We start from the raw sequence: 24,176 nt of genomic DNA, 5'->3' as shown, positions 1-24,176 counted from the left end.
TTTAGTCTGTGCTTTAAAAAAACGCAATGAGCGGTTGGCGGATGCAAGAATGATGCTGATATTATTTCTCTATTATCTCAATTTCTCTTTTATGTTTGCGATGAAATTTGCATCATTGTCACCACTACAAAGCAATCTCTTCAATGAATAAAATATGGCCTCTTTGCTTCTTAGACGCTGCAGAGTTCGAATGTACCGGCTCACCTGCCAGGGGAAAGTGCCGCGGAGAGATGCTGGTCGCTTGTTAGGGAGGCCACACTGCGCGTACTGCCAGGACGAAGGCGTGAAGGGCGGAGGTGAACCTTGCGGTGTTCCGTCCACGGGTGGCAGCTTAGGTTCCGCAACTCCTGGAATCAGCGGTGGAAGCTGAGGCTCGGGATAGCCCTCCACTAGCGGCCCTTCAGGCGGGGGCTTTCCGTCGGGCTCTCCAGGTGGAAGAGGCGCGTCTACCGAGCCAGGGCTACCCGGTACTCCGTGGGGTTTCTCGACGTCGGAGTCTGGTAGAATTGGTAAAGGTGGTTTGCCGTCGGGGTAGCCACTACCTGGTACAACCTCTGGTGGTTTCACTGCGGGGTAGCCGCCTTGTACAGGACCGTCTGGTAGAATTGGTAGAGGTGGTTTGCCGTCGGGGTAGCCACTACCTGGTACAACCTCTGGTGGTGTCACTGCGGGGTAGCCGCCTTGTACAGGACCGTCTGGTAGAATTGGTAGAGGTGGTTTGCCGTCGGGGTAGCCACTACCTGGTACAACCTCTGGTGGTTTCACTGCGGGGTAGCCACCTTGTACAGGACCGTCTGGTAGAGGTTTGCCGTCCGGGTAGCCGCTACCTGGTGCGACCTCGGGTGGTTTTACTACGGGGTAGCCACCTGGGGAGCCCCCAATGCTGTCCGCGGGTGGCCTCTCCAAGGGGTAGACAGGCCCGTTAGGTACGGCGGGTAGAGGCGGCGGATTCTCTACTGCTTGGCCAGGAAATTCGGGCACCACCGGTGGGACAGGGTACCCTGGCCCACTTACGGGAGGAGGTGGGTTCCCGACAGGGCCGCCACCGAATGCATTTTCAGGTGAAGGTACGCCAACTGGCGGCTCTGAAAGTAATGCAGAGGGCAGGTACGTTGCCGTTGGACTTAAAACCCGCAAAAGATCCCAAATACTGCAGGCAAGAGAGAGCATTAGCAACACACCTGAAAATGTCTGCTTTCGTTCAATGGATCTAAAATACTGGCAACAAAGCGACAAAGTAGGCTGATGCCAACGTCTGTAATAAAAACTGAGCCAGAATTGTGGTCCGCAACTCAGGCAATTCAAGGTTTTAATTATTCGAACTAGTCATACTAAGGGATCAGTTACTCGCAAAACCTGTTCCCTTGTGCACAGCAATCACTCCGTCAAGTGCATTGCGAAAAAGCTGAACCTCGGCAATCTTCGGTAGTGTACCTGGGCATAGCGCGCTTAGGAGTAGCTGTTCGAAGAACTGCTGTTTCAACGTTCAACAAGGTGGAAAGGACTACTGATCAGCCCCTATTTAAATTCAAAAACACACTATCAGCAAAGCACTCAAGAGTGGGCGACGACATTAACTTTGCAACAAGAACAGAATCTACGGTCTCTTTGCACGCTATAGGTACACGAAGCAAAACGGGGCGGCGGTTTATCACCTTCGGAGTTAGATGTGGACTTGCAGAATTCTGTTGAAACACGCAGATGAAAAATAGCGCAAGTTGGAAGCCAATTAAAGAACGCACAAAGTCGACCAAACAGTGCTCGCGCTTGGCCGTTTTCTTTGTCGTCCTTGCCTTCGTGCTGTTTTGCAGCAGAATGTTATCCCCTTCAAGTTGTCCGCACTGCGGTGATCCAGCCAAGCTGATCAACTTTATGTGGCCGCGATGTTCCATTTTCCAGTTAGGTACAAGCCTGGCCCTTCCGGCGCGATGAAAAACGCTAATTAAGCGTACTGATATGCCGCCCCTCAAAACATACCCAACCACCGTTATTTACAAAGGAATGCGCAAAATTGAGCTAAGAGGACCTTTAGAATAAGAAATAATCACGGAAGTTGAAAAAAAAATCAATTCTGGGGCTCGACCCCAGGCGGCAAGGGCCCAAACCCGAGCCTCTCCACCTGGGCTACTGAGGCCGAACAAGGGAACTCGTTTTAGCAATCGTTCAAGAGAATAGACGCAGTTTTCCGTGCGAAACAGTAGGTGGCCACGCTGGGTGCGTAGAGGGAGTATCTTGCTTGTACCCATCAGGAAACGGGATGGAGCATGCGGGCCTGCCCTCGACATCCATTTCTCTCCATAATGAAGAGCAATGGGAGGGAGCGCTGGGCAGCTCGGACAGGGAGGTCCACACCCTCCTGGTCACCGGCGCTGCCAACGTCGTCGCTGGCCTCGAATCGACCGCCGCTGCGCTTGCCTGAACGATTTTGAGGCTCGATAAAGTGATTTCTCTCTTTCTGTCAAATATCCACTTTGTGTGAGCGCCGTTCCACGCAAAGTTATAAAGTGTAAAAAAATTGTGCTGCACTCAACGTTCTAAGTCGCTCACAAGACGGGTCGAGCGTCCGGCAGGGCTGCCATTTTTTGAGCGACCGAAAAGGGATGTTTTCTATCTTTGCTTTACTCACTGCATTGCCTACATAAACTCTAGAAAAATGCTTCGCCTTGTAACAGCGCAGAACTTTAAGCTTGAGCTGGGGCCGTAGACGTTAGCAAAAACCACAACAAGAATAGCACTCCTGAGGCGCCCGGCACGACCTCCGCGCAGATGCGTAGGCGAAGCCAAACGTCACCTAGCTATGACGTCATCGAGCGCACCGGGACAGCTCGACACTCTTCCCAGCGTTCATGGCGTGGTATCTTGCGGGCTATTTTCCGCGCCAGTTCCCATACGTTCGCGCCTCAAGAGGGGAGGCATAGAAAAGTTGGCGCTGCTGAACCCGTTGCCGCCGGTTCTAGCGCGTGCTAACGCTGTCCACTTTGGGAGGCATGTGAAAGCCTCCGGACAAAACGATCCGGACCTGCCATTCATGGAGAATTTTCGGTGGCAAGTTCGGAAACCCATGTCAGGTCTCCGTCGAAGGAAGACGAGGGGCGCCACTCCCTAAGAAGAGGAAACGCGGAGCGAAAGCCGCCGCTTCGCTACTCGAGAACGGACGCCACAACTTCGGTCCAATCCCGAAAATATCGTGCCGGGGAAGCGGCGGCGAAACGTCAGCGAGTTGCACTAGATCCGGAGCTATGAGCTCGCGTAAACTGAACGACAAATGAAACGCGAACACGAAAATATGAACCGTAACACACTAATGGCGCGAATTCTTTCAATGGAAGTCAAGTTGAGGCATCGCTCAATTCCAGTACCAAAGTTGGGAAATGTGCTTTCCACACGTACCAACAGTGTTCCATTATTGGACCTTCACGAACAGCATTTCTGAGTTTTGCGGGTTCACGGTTGATATTATCGCGTTCTGATTTCATTTGTCCATGATTGTCCATTGTACACACTCTAATGACCGAGTGTTCATTGCTCTTTGGGTGGCTAATGACGACGCCACGCAGAAAACGACCGAGTCTCGGGGCATAACCACGCATAAACTTCAAAATGAGCTAGGTGCACGGGCCGCCAGCTTCTCCAGCATTGCGCACCCACTGCAAGCAGCGGCAGTAGTTTTTGTGATGACGACATACACATCGTGTCACGGGCTGTTCTGGTGGCGCAGCTTTGTAAGCACGTTTAGGTAGCGATGTAATAGCGTAAGAAGGGAGCGTAAAAATATCGCTCAGGTGGTGTGTCCTGATCATATGCCGCGTGCTTCGCAGCGGGTGGCGCACGCGTGCATGTGTTTGATGACTTCGTAGATGTGCAGCAGGCTATGGCGTTGAAGTGGAGACGCTGTGAAGCAACTACACCACGGCCGCTGGATTTCCGGTAGGGCATTTTTTGCTTCACGACTACGAGAGGGCGCGCGTGTTCTGGGAAGTCACCTGGCTGTTTCTCCTCTGGGATGACTGACGGGTAGGCAGGCTTGTCGGGGATGGCAGGCTCCTCTTGCGGAGGGTACGGAGGCTTCTGGTCGGATGGCAACGGAAAAACAGGGTCCCTTGGCAAGCAATCGGGTGTCTCGCAGTCTGGCTTCGGAGGCAACAGTGGCGTTGCCGCTGCAGGTGGCTCTTTATTCCTGCACGGACAGTCGTCTTCCACATCCTGCGAACCCTTGAGGTGTCCTTTGTGGCCCTGAAAGTAAGAAACAAGACCAAGATAGAAAAATCCCTCACACACGGCATTTGAAACCAATACGAAAAGTGAAAGTGTGCTTTGTCGCCTACTTTTCCCAATTACAAATACATCACGTCTGTGCGCAAATAAATAATGAACAAGACATTTTAGTTACGCTATTCTACACTAGATGGCGCTCCCTGTCCAGCAAGCGGAGGTTCTTTAATTGAGCGCAGAGGTGATACTTCCAATGCAAGGCTAGATGTCCGCTAAAAAGATTTTCATGAACCTGTGAAACTTGGCTTTTTAAGCCCGTCGGTGACGAAATAAACTGTCCCATACGAATGTTCAGGCGAGTACCCTCCATTCTGTGAAGTGAGTTCTCGGACGGATATTTACAGAAGACTAGTAGACGGGGACAACTTTCTGCGGCAATGGGGCGAAAGCTACGGGGGAATGGGGAGGGGGAAGCTAACCGCTCAGTGTTACTGCGCCAAAGTAGTTCCCAAGAAGTGGTTTTGATTTCAGTTTCGGCGTGACCGATACGCATTTGATACAGTTCCTTTCTTCGCATGAGCTCCGTGGTTGACTGCAATGAGCCACGATCACCGAGCATGCGGGCATATTGGCGTCTCCTTCCACACGCTTCATTTGTTTGTAAAAACAGGCCAACGCTATGACTGGACAAGGCCGCCCGAGCGGCCGTGAACTGGAGAACTCAGAGCGACAGTGGACTCTGTATTGTTCAGAAGAGAAGTGGCTTTTGTAAGCGCTGCAGTTGTGACGGAATGCACCGATTTGTAAACTCTTCCGGACCCCGGAACTGGCCAGAACCACTTGCATGTGCAGCGTACTTACATAGCGCGGGCGAGCAGGCACACATGCTTGCGCACATGCTCGCTTACGGCGGAAAAGTGGCCAACCGAACGGATTGCGAAAACGTCGGCGGGTCTCGGTTGCATAGTCTCCCTTGGGCGCACACATTGCAAGCCGCTCGCTTCGTTTGCTTCGACAGCGGAGCTTGACAAATCCCATACGGAGAATGAAGTGACGAGCGGCCGAAAGCCGTCGACACAGCGCCGTGTTTCGTTTTTTTCTTTTTCCCGAGGGAACCATTGCGACCCACGCGGCGACAGCCGCAACCAAAAATATCCGAAAATACAAAAAAAAATGCTCTCTGTTTCATATATTCTGGCGAGCAATTTTGTGGCATTATCAATCCAGCTCTAAAACATAAGCAATATATATTCTCGAATTGTTGACGTTACCGCCAGCCAATTTTTTTTTGTTGACCTACTTCCAGTTGCGCAACGAAAAGGCGTGGTTCGGCTCTGTAGCCTTGACTGCATTGCCACAGACGGGGCAATAGTAGACGGGGCTCGAGCGAGACGAAAAAGTATGGCGTAAAAATCCTGAAAGGAATACGTACCCATCATTACAATTTCTATGATTAGCGGTCGCGTTATCGACTGAAATAAACACATACCGATGGAGTCCACTTCTCAGCTTCCAACCATCGAAACAGCGGGGCAACTTCGGAGTTTAGGGATGCTGCTGTATTGCTTGGTGCCACCGTTACTATAATTGCGTAATTTGAGAAAATATACAATTTCGCAGGATCCATTCGCCTCATATCAAAGCGACGATCTACCGCGTGTTGAGAATTAAGCTTTATGGTTGTCTTGAAATTAGGCACTAGGAAGCGCGCGAAGACAACCTGTGCAACTAAGTTATGTGGCCTGGGGGGCGCAAAGTGAGATGATAATTATTGCTGTAAGCAGTACTATTAACTAAAATTGAATAATTAATTTTGTTGACGGCAGTAAATCGGTATATGTTCGTACTGAAAATTTAGAGGCAGTCGTGTTTCTACACAGGATCAGTTGGAAGAATTCTTCTAGCGTGTCTGTGCTCCGACATATCCGACTCCAAATTTTCATTGTCGTTCGCATAGTTAGGCATTCAACAGAGTTAGGATCGGCGCAAAGCTCCTCCCTCACGTGTCGCGGCGTTTGCGCTGTCATATCTTGATGTCGCCCGCGGAGAGGGCAAGTGCGATAGTGATCTTTGCCGTTGTCCGACTAAACGCCTAGTTTAGTCAGACTAGACACCAGACTAAAGTGCCAAACGACAAATTTCTCGCAGACACGTGTCGTGTGCAGGGCTTCCCTTCAAGCAGAACGAGGACTTGTTGAGGCCTTCGCGATAAGCAGAGGAGGGGAAAGGTGCGTCAGCGCACCGTGCTTGGCGCTGACCTCAAAGGAAGTCAGTTTTTTTCGAGAAGGGGAGCTGGTTGCCCATGGGTGACGGGTGGAGAGAAATTCTTAACATTGGGCATTTTTATTGATTTCTCCAAGGCGTTCGACCGCAAAAACCACTTAACACTGTTAAATAAGCTGGAACACTATGGATTTAGTGGCGTATACTTAAACATAATAAAAATTACCTTTCATCTCGGCGCCAGAAGGTCGTTATCGATAATGCAGTTTCCGAAAGCAAACAAATCACGTCGGTTGTACCACTAGGCAGCATTCTTGGGCCGTTATTATTTAATATCTGTATAAATGACGTAGTAAATGTTGACAGCTCTACAAAGTTTGTTATCTAGGCCGACGACACTACTTTGGTTTTTATTTCTCGTAATGCTACGGAACTACTAACTAAAGCCAACAGTGTTCTAGCGACGCTTCACGAGTGGAGCATGCTTAATTCCTTGGCTATCAACAGCACAAAGACAAAAGCAGTTATGTTTAGGGCCAAAATTCACAACTACAGTAACAAGGGGATCTTATTGGTACATCGAAAATAGCGATTGTTGCCTGGGGAGCCCGTGAATAATTGGGCCCTCTTAATTGGGCAAAACATAGTGGCTTAGTTACAAAGCGGGATTGCACGGGTTGCCCGAATTCTTGCCAGGTTGTGATTAGTCTTGCCCACCACCGTTAAACTACTCGTTTACATCTTTCAAACCTTGGCTACTTCTTCTATGTTTTGTAGCAGCACCACGATTACTAACATTGCAACGCTTGAACGATTACAGAAGAAAGCGGTGCGTGCGATTTCACATGTTGCGCATGACGAACATGCCGCACCTCTTTTTAAATCTCTGGGAGTCGGCGGCGGAATTCGTCATCGGTACAAAGACATTACTTAAACGATATCAAATGGGAATGAAACAAAAAAAACGACTTCATTGCTCTGCTATCCAAGTTCACTCTGAATTGCCCCAAACACGCCATCCTTAAAAATGTCACATTCCTTTCCCGCGAAAAAACTACGGAAAACAATCGCTCCAGTACTCATGGCCATCATTACTAAACGGACTATCGTGTGACTGAACTTCTTTGTTGTCAGTTTTTATTTATTTCTACAAAACTGTTTTAAATGTGTATTCCAGGATTGTTTTGAGTGCCTCATTTATTTACTTTGCTTGGAGTGCAAAGCGTATTTTTCTTGCGTGACTGTGACTGTCATTCATTGTAACGGACGAAAACCTGATCATGTTGGACCCGCCACGGTGGCTCAGTGGCTAAGGCGTTGCACTGCGGAGCACGAGGTCGCGGGTTTGATTCCCGGCCGTGGCGGCCGCTTTTCTGATGGAGGCGACAAGCAAAAACGCCCGTGTGTACGAGATTTCCGCGCACGTTAAAGATCCCCAGGTGGTCAAAATTAATCCGATGCCCTCCACTACGGCGCGCATCATTGCCTGCGTTCCGTCGGCGCGTTAAACCCTACAATCGATCATGTTGGATGCTGCTGCTAAACGTTTCGTACATTTTTATCATGTACTTTGAGTTTTATTTTGTAGCTTAGAAAAATGTTCTCTGGATGACGTACTCTCAAATTAGGGGGGCAAAGCACGTCCAGCCTGTCTGAATGGCTTTTTGTCTTCGCTACTGGCATTTGTTCCCGTGTCAAATAACAACATTGATTAATTGCCGTGCACACGCATCGGATCAATTGCGCCCTGTGATATGGGCTGGCCCTGTGTTGAGCCAAGGTGGTGTGAGCAAGTGTGATGTTTTGTTTGTTCTTCGCTGTGTTTTTATTATTACCCTTCCTACGTATCATGTACTAGGGGATTCGTCGAACTAGCGAACATTGCTACAGGGACAAAGCTAAAGAAGAAACGAAACAGGTGCCAGAACTTCAACTCCTACTCGTTTTTCCGTGTTTCTGTGGCATAAACTGAGTTGAAGTTCCGGCGTCTGTTTCGCTTCTTCTTTAGCTTTGTCCCTGTAGCAATGTTCGCTAGTTCGACGAATCCCCTAGCAGTTAACAAACAACTCGCCCAAGTTCGCGCTTCAGTGGTATCATTAAGCGTAGGAACGCCAGTATAGCATTAAAAGGCAACCCCGGTTTTTTTAAAGACGATAGTCCTTTTGGACTACTTAAGCGCAAAATCTTTTTGTCTGTATGTCTGTCTCTCTATCTGTCTGACCCTTTATTCAGCCTTTCGGCCCGAAGTTGAAACGATTCGTTAAAAAGGCTATCCGTAGGCACAACCGATCCTAATTACCAAAACTGGTGGACTAAGTCATACGTGTCTCAATTTTTCACCACAGACGAAACTTCAGCCAAATTTTACGCAAAACGTAAGTGCAGTAATACCTCGCTAACTCGAAGTCATAAAATTCGCTTTAAATTCCGAGATAAGCGAAATTTAGAGTTCAGCGAAATGGCGACAAATTGCGGCCAGGTTTGTCAAATAGTGCTGGTAACAAAAGCTCACTGCACGCGAAGGCTTTCGAAAAAGAGCCAAAGAATATTTCCCAGGAAAACGGATTATTATTAGTGAGGAAGCTATAATATCGCCTCTTTCGCGTTCGCATTTGGTCCCAGAAAAGCTTTCACGAGCTTCTGCCATTGCATCGCACCACCCGTTAGGCCCAGCCACTACATCCGACCTTGCTGCGATGCAAGCGCGGCATGTTTCTTGTTTCTGCCGTTGTATGCAATCCTCGTGTTCGGCGCGCAGTGGGAGTTAAGGGTCCGCACGGCGACCTTTTCATTTGCCTGTAGCGGACTTTGCGTCGCGTCCCCACTGTCAACGTTTTGAGATATCCGAGGTTCCTCGAAAAAACGTTTCGAGATAAAGGGGGGCAAACACATAACGTCTAAGGCAGTTACGAAAACTGTTCGACTTAGCCGATATTCCGAGATATGCGAGATCGATTTAACGATGGTTTACTGCACATAACGCTGAGCATAAGCCTTCTTTGAGTGAAGAATAGACGTTGGGTTAGTTTTTACGGTAACCATAGGCGTGCGCAAAGTTCTGGATTAGGGGGGGCAAAGTCTTACGGCTGCGCCCCCTCACCCTTACAGCAACTCCCGACCACTTCCCACTGAAGGCCTAGCGGTCCGAACGCAGTGCAAAGAGGGATGGTTATAAAATTTTTATTTCAATGCGATGGAATTGCAACACATACAAAATATTTCTGAGCATAAATTTTTAGTTTCATGTGTTACATCGGCAAGGTATGGGGCAAATTTGGCGCCCCCCTTCAGATGATTAGGGGGGGGCTGCCGCCCCCTCTGCCCCCCTGTGCGCACGCCTATGACGGTAACCCGTTAGAAATAACGGGTTAACAATGGCACAGGTATAGGCTGCCGCTCACGCGAGATAGGAAACGAAGAAGCCCGAAGGCGGTGCCATTGAACTATGATGCATAAAACAAATCTCCGTCCAGGTCATCACACCAGGAGGGAGAGGAGAGGGAGCGTACGACTTTTGCCTTTCGACCATATTTCACTCAAGCGAGCAGATAAGCGGCTCGTGGTCTTTTTATATATACAGCCTGCCTTTACAGAATATGTACAGTATTTGGCTTTGTGTCTCTGCTTCACTTGGTTCAACCACCTGGACCAGTGCTGAAACAACGCGTGCACAAGACGTATACCAAGGCAAAGCTGTTCGATACCAAAAACACTGGCATAGACCATACATGTTCACTGTATGCAGCCGAAAAGAAACTTCAGGTGGGCTTGTGGCTAGATGTCGGTACACAATGGACAGAAGTAACGATCGTTTACTAAAAATACACATTAGGTTGTGCTTTACGGTGGACAACAAGACGTTCAAAATGGAGGCGAGTGCTGCGCTCTCCCTCCAAACAGCGCGCGAACAGTGCGAGCGCTGGAAAATTGAATTGAATTGTGAAAGTCGTCTTTGCATTATTTATGGGAGGACCGAGACGGGCAGGAGGAGCGCAAGGAACAGGTGGTGGAGAGCGGAGGGCGCGCTTCGATGTTTCGAGCATATCTGCAGCGAAGCAAGCAAATAGGCGGCCAGTTTTTTTCAGGGACGCCTGCACGGAGTCGCCAGTGCAGCAGTGCCGCTCCTGTCCACGTTACGGAGGGACTATGTTTTCGCTTTGTGCGCTATAAACGTAGGTGCCGTTCCTTTTACCTCTTTTCCCAACAACCAACCAAACTGGCAGTGTTCGCATTGGTCACGGACGTGCGTTTCGCCACGTACGCATTTGGGCCAAATAATATTCACATTTATGAACCTTCCCACGGCGCTGGGAAAAACGCTTGCCTTTGATTCGTTACCCGACCGTGATGCTTAGGACGCCAGACTTTCGAAGCGAGAAAAAAACTCCTAATGTTACAAAAAGCAAAGCTGCACGGTGAAAGCATTGGTCCTGTGTTTTTCTTCCTTCCGTGTTCCGTGATTAGCGCTAGCACAACGTACTCATCATGCATAAACCAACTCAGATGCGAACTTTCCGCCCGTAAGTGAAAGCTACTCACCGTGCCGCACGTGGGTCCCGCGCATCCATGGTAGCCCTTCTCTGGCGGAAGAATGACCTCGGAAAGCTGCTGCGACTCGGCAGGGAGTCGGTCCTCGCGGGGCACCTCACCACCCGCACCGAGGTCTTCAGGCTTCGACGCCAACCCAGGGCCGGATTCTACAGGCCCAGTCGGAGCGGGCCCCTTTTGGACAGGGTTGTCGGATGCGGGGCCGATGGGCCCGCCTGGTGGCTGGTATCCAGGAAGAGGAGAGTTTGGCCCCTGTCCAGGTGTCCCGGATGGGCCTTGGGGCGTTGGTCCCTGGGGCGGCCCGTAGTCGGGGCCCTGCGGCCCCTGGTTAGATCCCGGCACGAGCGGGCCGGGACTGCTGCCCGCGCCCTGTGGCGGGTAGCCCTGTGCATACCCTGGAAATGGCGGCGGCCCCTGCTGCGCATAGCCTGGTCCCGGCGGGCGTTGCGCGAATTCCTGGTTAGGAAAGCCAGAATTTTGAGGTACTTGACCGTTGCCTTGATTTACAAAACCTGGGTTTTGAGGTCCATAAGGGTTTATTCCTTGCGATGGAAACCCGGGAGAGCCCCCGGGTCCGTTTTGGGGGAACCCTCCACCATACCCTGGGAAACCGGAGTTAAATCCACCGGGGAAACCTCCGAAACCGCCTCCGTAGTTTGGAAACCCAGAATTGGGGAATTGAGGGTATCCGCCGCCTACCGGGAACTGCGGGCAGTTGCACTGGCACACCGGACACCCAGGTGGGCTCGTCGGAGGAGGAAAACCGGACGGCGTGCCAGGAAGTCCTGGTGGGCCAGGTGGAGGGTTCGCTTTGTCGTTGGGGCCGGCCAAGGGTGGGCCTTGGCCGGTCGAGATAGGTGGAACCCCTTGTGGTCCATTCTGTGGTGGCAAAGGTTTCACGTCGGGTGTTTTCCCCTCTGAAAGTGGGTCCTTAGAAGGCAGTAAGTCAGGCGTCGGTGGCGGGACACCAGCAGGGTATGAAGCACCGGGTGGTGGAGGAACGACCGCCGGTTTGCTCTCCGTCGCTTCTACTAGCGGATTCTCTTTTAGGTCCGCCAGAGGATTACTGGGGAGAGGGTTGCTTCCATCCAGAGGCTTTATTGGGGGTGTCAGAGATGGCGGCCCAGCGGGGTATTTCCCGGCGACGGGGTCTTGGGTAGGCAAATCGGGGTACTTCTCCTCCAGGGGATTTTTGCTGTGTGGCCCTTCGGGGGGCTTTTGTGGGGGAGGCAGCTTCTGCCCCGGAAAGTCAGGGTTCTTAGTATTAGGGGAAGCTCCAGCTAGTGGAGGCGCGTAGCCCTGTGGCACATCAGGATACTTTTCTGGCGGCGCGTAGCCCGGTCGTACATCAGGATACTTTCCTGGCCGCGCGTAGCCCGGTCGTACATCAGGATAATTTTCTGGCGGCGTTCCTGCCTCCAATACACTCAATTCGCGATAGCCATCTCCCTCGTCTGGTGGCTCGGGTCGGCGTATATGTGGACCCTTCGGTCGGTTGGGGTTGCGAGGGCGGCCGAATGTCGGCCGTTTACCTGCTTCTTCCGACGAACTTTCATCCGAGTCATCGGGGGATCCAGAGTAAACAATGCCGCCAGGTCCCAACAGCGCGAAGCGCCGTCCAGCAACTCCGGAGGGCCTGACTCGTCCAAGGGTTCCGGGCCTGCCGCTGCTCACCGCGGGGACGCCGATGGTGGCGGCCATGGCCAGGGCGGCCACCCAGAAAGCGGCGCTCCGCACGGCCATCCTAAAAGCAATCAAATTTTCCACGGTCAAGCTTACGGTTTCCTTGTATATTTGTTTACAAGGAACGACCTAACATTTCATGTCTCACGCATCTGTATCACGCCCATTCTCAAGGGCGCTCACTTCGCAAAAAGTCGATTACTAATACTGACAAACATTTCTCCCTTCCGGAAGTTGTGTTGCGACCTCCTTGACAGCACAGTAAACCCAGAGGGTAGAAATCAGGGCGTTAACAACATGCGTACATGTTAACACCATGCCTGTTAACACTGCCGGAACCAAATGATGCGCTACAATCGCTGAATCCTGTTTATTGACGTTGTTTTGTGCGCATATTGACGTCGAAATGGGACTGCGACATTTAGCTTGCGCCATCTAGTGAGCCATCCTCGAGGCAGCGCCTAACCACGTGCATTTTTCCTTACATACGGTTAGGACCAGACGCGCGATAATTTTCCTTGAGCTGTAATTTTGGGCTGCGCACTACCAGCCTCGAGGGGTGTTTTGTTTCTCTTCTTATCACCCTCTCCTTCATGTTTCCACTGCCTCAGACGCCGTGTTTCGCGTGCCCTCGGCGTGGAAGTCGTTCTTCTGTCAACGCGCACTGGGTTCGACTCCCGTCCACTGATGGATTTTTTTTTTTTTTTGCATCCAGGCTGCATATGTCTCGGTTCGTCTACGGAAGTCTAGTCGGCAAAGAGAATTCCACGCATGCGCTCAAGACCGACAGTAAAATTCTCTGTAGCTCTCAGTCGAATGTAGGTATATACGAAAAAAAATACTAAACTGTCCTTAAGACGGCTCTACATTGCGCCTAGTTTCATTTATTTGCTAGCTTACAGGGATGTAAACAACACGTCGACGCGCTGCTGTCGACACGAGGGAGTAACGACATCTGTAACTCGTTTTGCCAAAGTTATCGCCAAACAAATAACGTGACAACAAGTCATGAACACGTGCCTCGCATTAAACCGTGTTTCATATACTTTCATCATTAGGTAGTTCAGGGTGAAGCTGCAAACGCCTGCTGCCAACACACTGGCTTCTGTTGGAGGGAAACGGACAGCCTCGTGTTTGTCCGCTTACAGCAAAACTATAGTCCGTCCAAGCTTCATTCAGCTAGGGAGCATACTCAAGCGGGAATTACAAACAGACCTATTTGCTTCGTGCAATCCTTGGACCGCTGCCAATGTCGCTGACCACTCCTCGACAAGAAGGATGGACGCTGAATTTTAAGTTACATTGTTAAGGGCGCAGCTGTGTACCGGGCAACTAGACGGATTTAGCGGCGGAAACAGAGTCCTGGCCGCGGTCGCTTGAGTAGTTTGCGGACATTTGGATTGGATGTTGGCCGAGCATATTTAAGGGGATGTACAGCGCAATATAAGACAACAAGGACTTTCTCCTTGTGCATCCTTACTGTCCTTCGTCTTATGTTGCGCTGTACAACCCCTTAACTGTACTTTTGGAGCATAGAAGAATTACACAGTGTTTGAGGCGCTCAAGTAACGTGCGCGCACTTGACGCTACAGTCAAAGTGTACTTTGGAGTTTTTATTTTTATTACTCATGTACCCAGTTATTTTAATGTAAATAATTGTATATCAAGCCTCCGCTTGCTTTAATTATATCAAGAGCGTCCAGAACCTGTTTCTGACAGCCCCATCTTCCAAAACCTGACCACCATCGCCGTGCTGAGCATCCTGTAAAATCAACCCGAGCCCGGACAATTGGGTTTCTGGTGGAAACCGGATTCTGGGAAGCCTTACTATCGAAGATATGAAAGCGTCCGGGCAAATAACAGATATTACGAGCGCAAGCGACTTGCAATGCGACCGCTGTCAAATTCCTTGAACAGCGGCGCGTGTATTTTGAACACCTAGGTGGTAGCACTCCCAGGCGTTCCAGGGAAAGCATCGCAGGCGTCATCATGTCCCGCCAATAACTATCTCGGTGCACGCCGCCACACCAAGAAGGCGTTATAAAAGTACCCTTCCTGAAAGGCTGCAACGAAGCACTAAACGAAGCACAACGAAGCACTAAGTCGAGCACGGCTCGCTCTGGGCGCATTGTGAGAAACTGGCCGGAAAAGTGTAGGCAATAATAATTTCTCAGCAAGCAAGGTGTCATCGAGCAAAAGTTGATGATTGTGGGGTTTAACGCGCCGACGCAACGCAGGCGATGAGGCGCGCCGTAGTGGAGGGCTCCGGATTAATTTAGACCACCTGGGGATCTTTTACGTGCGCCGAAATCTCGTACACACGGGCGTTCTTGCTTTTCGCCTCCATCAGAAAAGCGGCCGCCGCGGCCCGGAATCGAACCCGCGACCTCGTGCTCAGCAGCGCAACGCCTTAGCCACTGAGCCACCGCGCCGGGTCATCGAGCAAAAGTTAAGAGATAGACCAAACGGATTACTTTTTCAGTTAAAACAAAAAAAATGGTGCAGCTTGCACTACTGATGCAAGCTCCAGAAGCAGCATTTCTCCCCACACCGAGAGCGGATCCAAAGAGAGAGGGAGCAGCAGGGCCAAGCAGTTTTAAGTGGCACTTCTAAAGCAAAACCTATTGAAGTATGTGCAGTGTTTTATTCAGCAGGAGTCGTAGTCATCCCTTACGTCGTAGTCTTCCGAACGCACAACCGCCTAGGGCAAATCCTACAGCGCGTCCTGGCCTCGGAAGACCTTCACTTGTTTGTCAGCTGACCCGGTGGCCGTCTCCACGTGTGGATTGTGCAGTTACCGCTAATATTCTTGATGAATCTGTCAAGATTCGTCGTCGTCGTCTCCGGCACGGCGGTCCCGTGGCGCGCCGGTCACTACACGACGACGACGAATGGAGGAGCTCCTTAAGGGCTGTAAGCTTGTAGTACTGAAAGGGTGTCTGGATGATGCTGCACTCCAGGTAGCCCACGGTGTTGCAACTAAGTTTCCATGATACAGTTTGCTGCACAGCTTCACACCAGACAATATCTCTGGCTGCCCTGACATTGCGCGCCTCCGGCAGTCTTGGAGGTGTGACTTTTCCCGGTCTCAAATGTGCAATGTCAGACTGACCAGCTTTCACTGCCGAACGCCTTTTTAAGTGCAGAGCACTTTAAGGGTCCACCTTGACATCGTACCGTTCGCTGTCGCAGCAACACGGCGTCACGCACCCAACCGCCCTCGATCGAGCCTTCCGGCCAACAGCGTGTGTGAACTAGCGGTTTGTTCAAGCACGCTGTGCGTTCGAAACCCCTGAAGCGCTGCAGGTACTTGTCAGGCACGTCCCCATTATTTAGCGCTAAGAAAACTGCAGGTACATTGGAAGGAAAGTATATGTTATTAACGGACAGTCTCCGCGTTCATTTAGTCAGGAACGCTGGCTGGGTTGGGTTTTACGCTAGTCAACGAAACATAAGTGGCCGTCGAAGAAAAAAAACCCAGGTTCGAAATGGCGCAGAAAGCAAGGAGTACTGTTGGGCTAGTTGGTAGGACATCATTATAATACTATAGCGCAAAGAACGGGCAACGAAGACAAGTAACACGACGGGACGAGCGCTCGTCCCGTCGTCTACTCTTCTTCGTTTCCCGTTCTTTGCGCTATAGTATTATAATGGCGCAGAAAGGTTCGAGCACGTGCGAGGTGGTAGAAAAGAGCGTTTAATTGGTGTCACATTATGGCGAATCACTGCTCTGCACTTCCGGCAGCTTTCAGTTTGAGTGGAACTGCTATAATTTTATAATCTAGTGCCACCGTTCATGTGCGGCTTTTGTCAAGAGGAGGAGCGGCCAATTTATAACGCCTTAGCGCTTTAAAGCGCTAAGGCGTTACAAATTGGCCGCTTCCTGTTGCCATGCCGGCGGTTCCGATCCCTTCGAAATCCTTGCGTGGAGGTTCCCCTCGGGCGCAAGGTTCTTGCCTTGTCGGTGCCTAATTTGTCGGTATCACTTGGGGCATTGGTGTTTGGTTGGTGCCAGGGGAATGTTCAGGTCGAATGAGGCCGCTTCTCTCGTCAAATCAGTCGCATCAACCTTGTTTTTTTTTTTTTGCTGAACGTTAAGAAACTGTTGCAACAGTTGAATTCTTTCTTTTGTTTGGTCCGGAAATTGTTACCGTCCCTTTCCCCACAATGTTCTGCCTTCGAACTTCCCTTTGATTTAATTCTTGAGCTTCTTCTACCATGAGACCACAATCAGTGTTGACCAATCCCCCAGAGTAGGTACGCGCCATTGATGTTATAACTTCAACCAACCAACCACGCGCAAGCCTGGACGACGCCGGGCGGTCACCGCATAGCACGCGGTTACGTGCGCTCGGTAAGTTTTTTTTTTTTTTTTGAAGCCGCTGTGCGAGAAGTTTGCGCCCGGTGCCTGGCGTCGGAAACGACGGGCGGTCGCCGGAGTCACGCCCTTATGTGCGCTTGGTGTTTTTTTTTTTTTTTTTTTTTTTGCTAATGCCACTGCGGGAAGTTTGCGACGCCGGATGGTCGCGCCGCGGCATGCGCTCGGGGTTTTCTGTTTACGCCGGACGGATTTGAGTCGACCTAATCAGCGCTGCTGTTAAAAGTTGTCGAGCCTTTATTGTCCATTCTCCAAGAAACCGGGCGCCGCCCACTTTCTGGTGGTAGTCAGCCAGGTGCGGGTGCCGTGGCCCAGACAATTAGGCCTGGCTGTACGGACCCGTCCAAAAATAACACTAGAAGGAGAGAGGGGACGGAAGAAAATGGCTAACCATGACTATACTCCCAAACACGAAATTCCTGCGCAGCGCGAACTGCAGTATTCCCCGTTACGGCGCACAGCTGCTGCGTCTCGGGAAGTGATCGCGTGATGAGCGAATGAGCGCGCGCTTCCCGGCTGTTATCTCTCAGCGCTTCGCCGCTGCCAAGCATGTTATTGTAATTCGTGTTTGAACCTCCGAATTTTCCCCGAATTTCTTTCGGGGATAAATTGGGTAGTAAACTGTGGACTCCGGCAGCGCGGGACAGGAGCGGTTGCAGTGGGCCTGAGTAGGCTGCTGCTGCTGGTGATGATGGGTGTGTTTGATCTTCCCGCAGAACTATCAGCGATGGTAAGCCTGTGCATCGGCGGCACGAACTGCGCCTCGGGAGGTCATCGCAATCTGTGTTTCGGGTAGGGACCGCGAACTGCATCTCAGGAAGTCAACGCGTCATCGTCGAGCGCACGACGGCGCGCGCTGCTGCGGCGTCATCTCGGAGCGCGTCGCCACCGCCGAGCATGTCTCACTGCGTGCCCTCACATATTCGCCTTGATGCGCCGCCGAGCAGGATCTCGCACCGTCCGGCAGACCGCCCTTTCCCTCGCATCCTCCTCCGTTTTCATAACAAGTGGGATTAGCGCTTTAAAGAACGGGACACACGTAAGAAAAAACGGACAGGACTGGCGCTTCCTGTCCGTTTTAAATGCAGGGCATTTATTAGCCTCGCCTCTTCCTGCGTCGGACGGCGTCCACAGTTCCGCGTCCGCACGCAGCAGGTGCGCCTCTCCTCCTTCCCTCCTCTCTCTCAACAGCAGCTGGTGCGCGCATGCGTCGTAGTCAGCCCGTTCGCTCCGTCGCGGTCTCGGCGTAACAGGCGCGTGATAGCAGCGCGGTGGGGCGTGGAAGGGCGCGCGCTGCTTGCGCATGCGCGCTCTCCCCCCCCGTACTGCTGTCCTTCTACTGCACGCGCTGCAAATATAAAGCGGCTAGCGGTCGCTCGTGCTTCAGTCACTGCGTTGCTCCTTCCTTCCTTGGTTGACGCTCGCTCCACCTAACGCGACTTTACTCTCCTCTCTCTGCCCCAAACCAACACCAACGCAACTACGACCCACCAACTACCCACCCTAACGCCACTTTCCGCGGCGTTACCGACCCCCAATGCTCTGCATTTACTCGTGTTCCCCTCGCGGGAAGGCGCGGGAATTTTTTTTCTTACGTGTGTCCTGTTCTTTAAAGTACTAATTCCTCCACTTAATTTTAATTTGTTTTGCACTCTTGAGATATCCCACTTGTTATGATCATGAACCAACTAGCCCAGCAGCAAGTTTTATTAAGCCATCCTCCGTTTTCTTTCCGCATTCGGTTCTCGCTTCGTAATAAGGACAGCGCCGCCGTTAAACTGCAGTAGCGGGCGTCAAAGCGGTGCGCACTAAAAGTAACAAACACAAGTTCACAAAAGGGATATTTCGAAGCGAGGAAACCGCGGCGCTGAAACCGCGACGTAGGCTAAGCTAACGCCCGTGATTGTACTCCCTCAGTCTAGGCGCTGTTTTTAGCATTGTCTAATGTTGGTGTCAGTATTATCGTGAGCGCGGATGTCGGATTCCTGCCTCTCTGTAGCATGATCATTCTCATTAACATTGCCCCGTCCCCTTCGCTCATGCTCTATCGTCATCGCTTCAGGGTTAGATGTTCGGAGCCGATAAGACCGGTTCTCTTTGAGCGCTGCTTCCTCACGTTCTGGTAATCAGCTTGCCCCTTCACTAGAAAAGCAGAGCTGTGGCATGGAGTAGCAGTAGAGAAGAATAGAAAACTGGCTCATCGCCACGGAGAGAGCGTACATCGAAGCTGACCAAGCTTTGAGAAGCTGCTGCATTGAAATGTTGCAGTCCACATGTCGTAAGGAGGGGCCCAAAGCTTAATCGGGATCACCCGACCATCACGGAATTTTAAAGGGGCCCTAAATAGGCTTCCGAAGGTCGACATTTCAATCCCGCAATCGCTAGAGTACCCCTTCACGACAACGTATACCAAATATTGCACCTCTGCGTAAAGCAGGGGCCGCACAAGCACGAAAAAAAGATTTCACTTTCTCTCCTGGCTCACCAACCATACCTTGCCGCCACACTGCCGCGCTCTGACGCAGTTCTTTCTGGTTCTGACGCGCCTATATGACGCACGAAACATTGCCCAGTACGGCGGCGCGACCGGAACCACAGCGACAGCGCTCACCGTGCAACCGGAATCTGGTGGGCGGAGCATGTGCGTCGAGTGCTAACAAAAAGCGCGCGCAGGGCTTAGCGGCGCAGCCAATGACTGCACGTACATCAAGGAGGGTGATGGATTGCCTTGTTTCTCTCGGTGGTCTTGCGCCGGGCCGATGACGTCGTGGCTTCCACAGTGCTTCGGAGGAGCTACTACTACAGGAGGAGAGCCCCAGGCATTATGGGTGGCCCCATGGGTGGCCCCTTTTGATAAGCGATAACTCGGCTAATACTTAACGCATTTAAACAATTTTTGCGGGATGACGTTCCTTGAATAGTACTCCAGTGACTGCGCATGCAAAATCGTAACATGCGGCAGCCTATTTAGGGCCCCTTTAAAGCGGCTTTTGCCTGGTGGCCAAGGCAGCCGAATTTGGGATTGCCATCATGGAATTCTAAAGCGGCTTGTGCCCGATTGCCAAGGCAGTCGATGCTTCAGATTGCCAAAGTAGCGGCGCTGTGGCGAGCGATAGAAAACCAAGCGCGAAGAACTTCTTGCTGGGCTAGTTGGTGAATAGATGCCATGATGCGCCGAGAATCCATAGATGCGCCGAGGCGGAGCACGTTCTGCCGCTTTCCAACACGCGTCGCCCCAAAATGAGCCGGTCACGTGAATAAAGCAGTAAGAAAGCTAGCAGTTGGGGAGAATGGCAGGAGTAGCAGGAAAAGGCTCGGTTTTCCGCTCGGGGCTCACGCTTTTCGCATGTGAGAAAATACAGGAGGCAGTGCGGTGATGTGCATGTGTGGATGTGTATATGTATAAATATGTATGCATGTGCGCATGCGCATATACCTATGTATGTACGTATTTTATCTATGCATGATTGATGTGTGCTTTTAATCAACACAAGATCCGAAATATTTCAGGAACGCGTGAAGCGTTCCGCAACCAGGTTGCTCGTTGTAACGAGGGCAGTATTTCGTGGTATTTCGTGTTATAATTGCGTAGCATAGACGCAAGGCGTCATTCGTTTTCGTGCTGCGTCGGCGGCTGGGGGAAAGCGCCTTCGTGGAAGCTGCGGGTCTTATTGCTCCCAGACGCGGCAACGACTCCGTCACGACTTTCGTCTGCGGCGGCACGGGTGGCGAAAGCTGTCAAGACGCCACGTGCGTTTCTCACCGCCGGCGACTCGTCGTAGCCTCGAGGGGCTTGTTTCGGCGTCATCTTCCGCTAATGCCGGCTTTCGCGCACGTACAGCCGTCGATCGTCCTTCGGCGCTCCTCAGCCCCAGCGAGAGCTGCCAAGAGACAGGTTTTGACGGCCGCTCGGCCGACCAAGTTCAAGGCCACGTCTGCTAGGGGTGAAGTTTCATGTCCCAGCCGGGGCTGTTTTTTCCTCAAGCATACTAGGCTAAGAATATACGTTGTCCTTTCTGTGGATGCACGCATTTGCCTAAAGCACACACCGTGTAACACTCATTAGCATCAATTAGGCCTCCAAAGAACCGGTAATGACAGTTCGAGCAACAAGTGTTTCTTCATCTACCCCGGGGTGCGCGGGGCCCAGGGACCGCGTGCCACAGAAATACCGCCGTGGGGCAAGTGGAAAGCCAGAAAAGCTCAATTGGAAACAAACAATTAAGAACGCCACTCATATGTTATGGTGGTCATACGACAAACGTTTAGTTGCTTCGATGCAAACGCCATGCTGGAATCCGCCCTCGGAACATGCGGGCTTGTTTGCGGAAGGAGCAATTAGATAATTACGAGTCTTGGGCATGAAATTTGGAAGGCGAGCCAGTGTCTTACCCCGCTGAAAAACTATTCGTAGGGGGCATTCTCAATTACCTGTCCACCTCAAATGCAATTCTCAGAGCGCTTTGTGGAAGGCGAAATAGCAAAAAAAAAACAGGAATTACATCTCCGCAAATGCCCCTCTAAATAGGCACGTAAATTGGTAGTTCACATAAGCGGCAGCTTCTGCGGAATCGCAGCAGGGTTTCCTGCAGGATGCCCACTTGTGGTGGCCCGAAGTGTGCGCGATCGGTGTTGCAGAGCAATCTGCGCTCCTTCTAGAAGATCGCTTTTATGGTCGGTGCTCATCGTGAACCTTGTGCCAGATACGGTTATCCATGCCGCGCAAGTGAGCTCAATTTTTAGCACCATACGTGGAGGCTGCAAAACGAATAAGTTAGAGTTGACCAATGAGCAGTTACTGTTTATACTACCGGGATGCAGACCCAACCTTCTTTAGCTCAGCCACTCAACTGCGAAAAGCGATGTCGTTTTAAGTGCAACCGCAGTAATGGGAACTGAAAGCCTGTATAAGTTCTTTATTTGTGTCTGCATTTGTCGGCAATTTGCCTTGCAAAGGCGATCCAAGTGCTTCAAAGCCGCTTACACGTCCGGAAACGTTCCTTCCATTTCCTTATTGGCATGATTGTTTCTTTGGCCGGACAATCTGTCGAATGCAGATTCCCTGGTAGTATATCGAATGAAAAGCAGCGCCCCGCCGCGTGCATGGTCACTTTGTTTGTAATTACGCAGCCAATCACCAAACTTGGCTTTCAGTTCGTACTACCCTGGTTGCAATGTGAAACGAAATTACTTTGCCATAATAATCCGGTACACGAACAGCTAAGCTCCATAAATGGACGCGATTCGAAGTGCAAAAGAAAATTAAGCGGAGCGGTTAGCGCATACTGTGCATATAAAATTTTAAAAATTGCCCTGAACTCTACGAACAACCACCGCACTGCACTGCACTGCACTGCGCGGTCTCTGTTTGTCTCTTCGAGCACGTGACATTTGTAGTCGATACAATTCAATCCGAATCAAATCGCCCCCGTTTTCATGATGGGCGAACTGAGTATAATCAGTCTCGCTCTGGTCCCTCAGTTCAAGCCTGTTTCGTTGTCGGAAGAACGGACGAAATCTGTGGCTGCGCCCTTCTGAGTGAACGCTATTGACTGCTTCACCATGTGCACTTGGCGCATATGTCACACTATGGCGGAGCATTCGAGATACACACGTTTCAAATCTGCTTTCTCCGCGATGGCCGCAACGTTTCCCTTCGAACATAACTGTAGTGAGGCATAGCGTACAAGAGCTTCAGGACAAAGCTAGCCTTTATGCTATCGTCCTGAGTTGTCCCATTTGCCTCCGTCGCGATGCAAATGCGCATACTACCGCATGCTATACGAAAATAATCTTCGCCCTTGAACGGCATGGCACGAAATGTCCCGAACTGTCCACCTTATGTGGCATCGTAAGCAGGGGTAATTTTCCTGGTACTTCTTTAGTTCAGCTCAAACATGTTTCTCTATACCTCGCAATTTAAAAATTCCAAACGGCGTGCTAACTCAGCTGTGGTAGGTTGGTCTCCGTAATCCTGTACGTTCATTCGCTCAAGGGTTGCGGTACGGGTTTTGGGCTGGGTATCCTGATTCGAAGATGGGTGGTGGTAAAAAGCACAACTTATTGGCACCAAGTCCTCTTCAATAATTCAGCGAAGCTGTTAAAATACAGGCGGAGTCGGCATCACAAAATGAGTGCAAATGTGGTTTGCCTGAAAACTTGGGAACGTTTTATGTGCTATCATATGAACCTCTCATCTGTCAGCAGAGAGTGGAAGTGGTACTCAAGCGCTTGTGGCTGCTGCCGCAAGTCATAAAAGGAAACGCGGAACTCAAGTAGATGTTACCAAATTTATGGTTTGCAATTTGAAAAGCACGCTCAACAAGAAAATATACAAAATAGCTTTGTAATTAAGTAAATGGTTAGCAAAGTCTTTGTGTTTGTGTTTGCAAAACACAAACACAAAGGCGCCGCGTACCCGTCACCGTCAACAAAGCAGGGGGGCCTGCGCCACCCACATTCTGAAAAAGGAGTTTCGGAACTGATGTGCAGTGAAGAACTCTGCCATTTGTGGCTTTTGGGTGCAGTCTCTTCTGATTCGTATTGTAACGGCGCCGCAATTTTTCCCGTTTTCTTTTTTTCATATCCATGAAAGCTTGTGTAAAAGTGGTCTGAATCGATACGCGTACGCTTTTTTTTTTTTCAAAACTCTTAGTGGTTCTGGATGTTTCACATTGCATTAGGCCGTGCGCTGTACATTATGGTATGTAACTGATGATTTGCACCGTGCAGGAGGGGCCGTTTGTGTGGGCCAAACGAAATGGACAACCGCATCCGGGCAGTAGTCCAAACGAATGCAAAGAACACAACACGATAGTCTCTACCTTGCCATTGGTATTTTTCTGAATTATAAAAAGCCTAATTAAACGTTGAAGCGCTACGGGTTTACCACATTGTACAAACATGGGACTGTCCGTTTCAAACTGCCTTGGGTTTCGTGCTGTTTCATCTTTTAAGCGGCGCTTTCGTGTCACTAGAGCGAAAGCCTTATATGTCCCATCAAATGCGAAAAGTGAACGCGAAGGGGCCCAGTTGTGATTGTCGGCGTCCACATGAATTGTTAGAAAGGTATCGCGTGACCTCAGTGGAAAAACAGCGCAGTGGAGCGGCGCGGTGGTGCACTGGCGCCGCT

At 50.8% G+C, this 24,176-nt stretch overlaps 1 protein-coding gene across 1 annotated transcript in view; it reads right to left on the bottom strand.

Annotated features, from left to right (window-relative positions):
* LOC144161003 (uncharacterized) overlaps positions 1–24,176 on the bottom strand; it is a 55,638-nt gene that overhangs the window by 15,987 nt on the left and 15,475 nt on the right. The window contains exons 2-4 of the mRNA XM_077692074.1: positions 10,975–12,727; positions 3,984–4,233; positions 205–1,085 (exon numbers count right to left, since the gene is read on the bottom strand). Coding sequence (XP_077548200.1) covers positions 205–1,085; positions 3,984–4,233; positions 10,975–12,726 — 2,883 coding nt within the window. The 5' untranslated portion in view covers position 12,727. The remainder of the gene's footprint in view (positions 1–204; positions 1,086–3,983; positions 4,234–10,974; positions 12,728–24,176) is intronic.

The sequence above is a fragment of the Haemaphysalis longicornis genome, unplaced genomic scaffold (genome assembly GCF_048455015.1).
Source record: "Haemaphysalis longicornis isolate Haplotype H1 unplaced genomic scaffold, Haemaphysalis longicornis Haplotype H1 scaffold_11, whole genome shotgun sequence".
NCBI classification, from domain to species: domain Eukaryota; kingdom Metazoa; phylum Arthropoda; class Arachnida; order Ixodida; family Ixodidae; genus Haemaphysalis; species Haemaphysalis longicornis.
The sequence above is the reverse complement of the archived record's forward strand: the minus strand, read 5'-3'. Positions and strand labels throughout refer to the sequence as shown.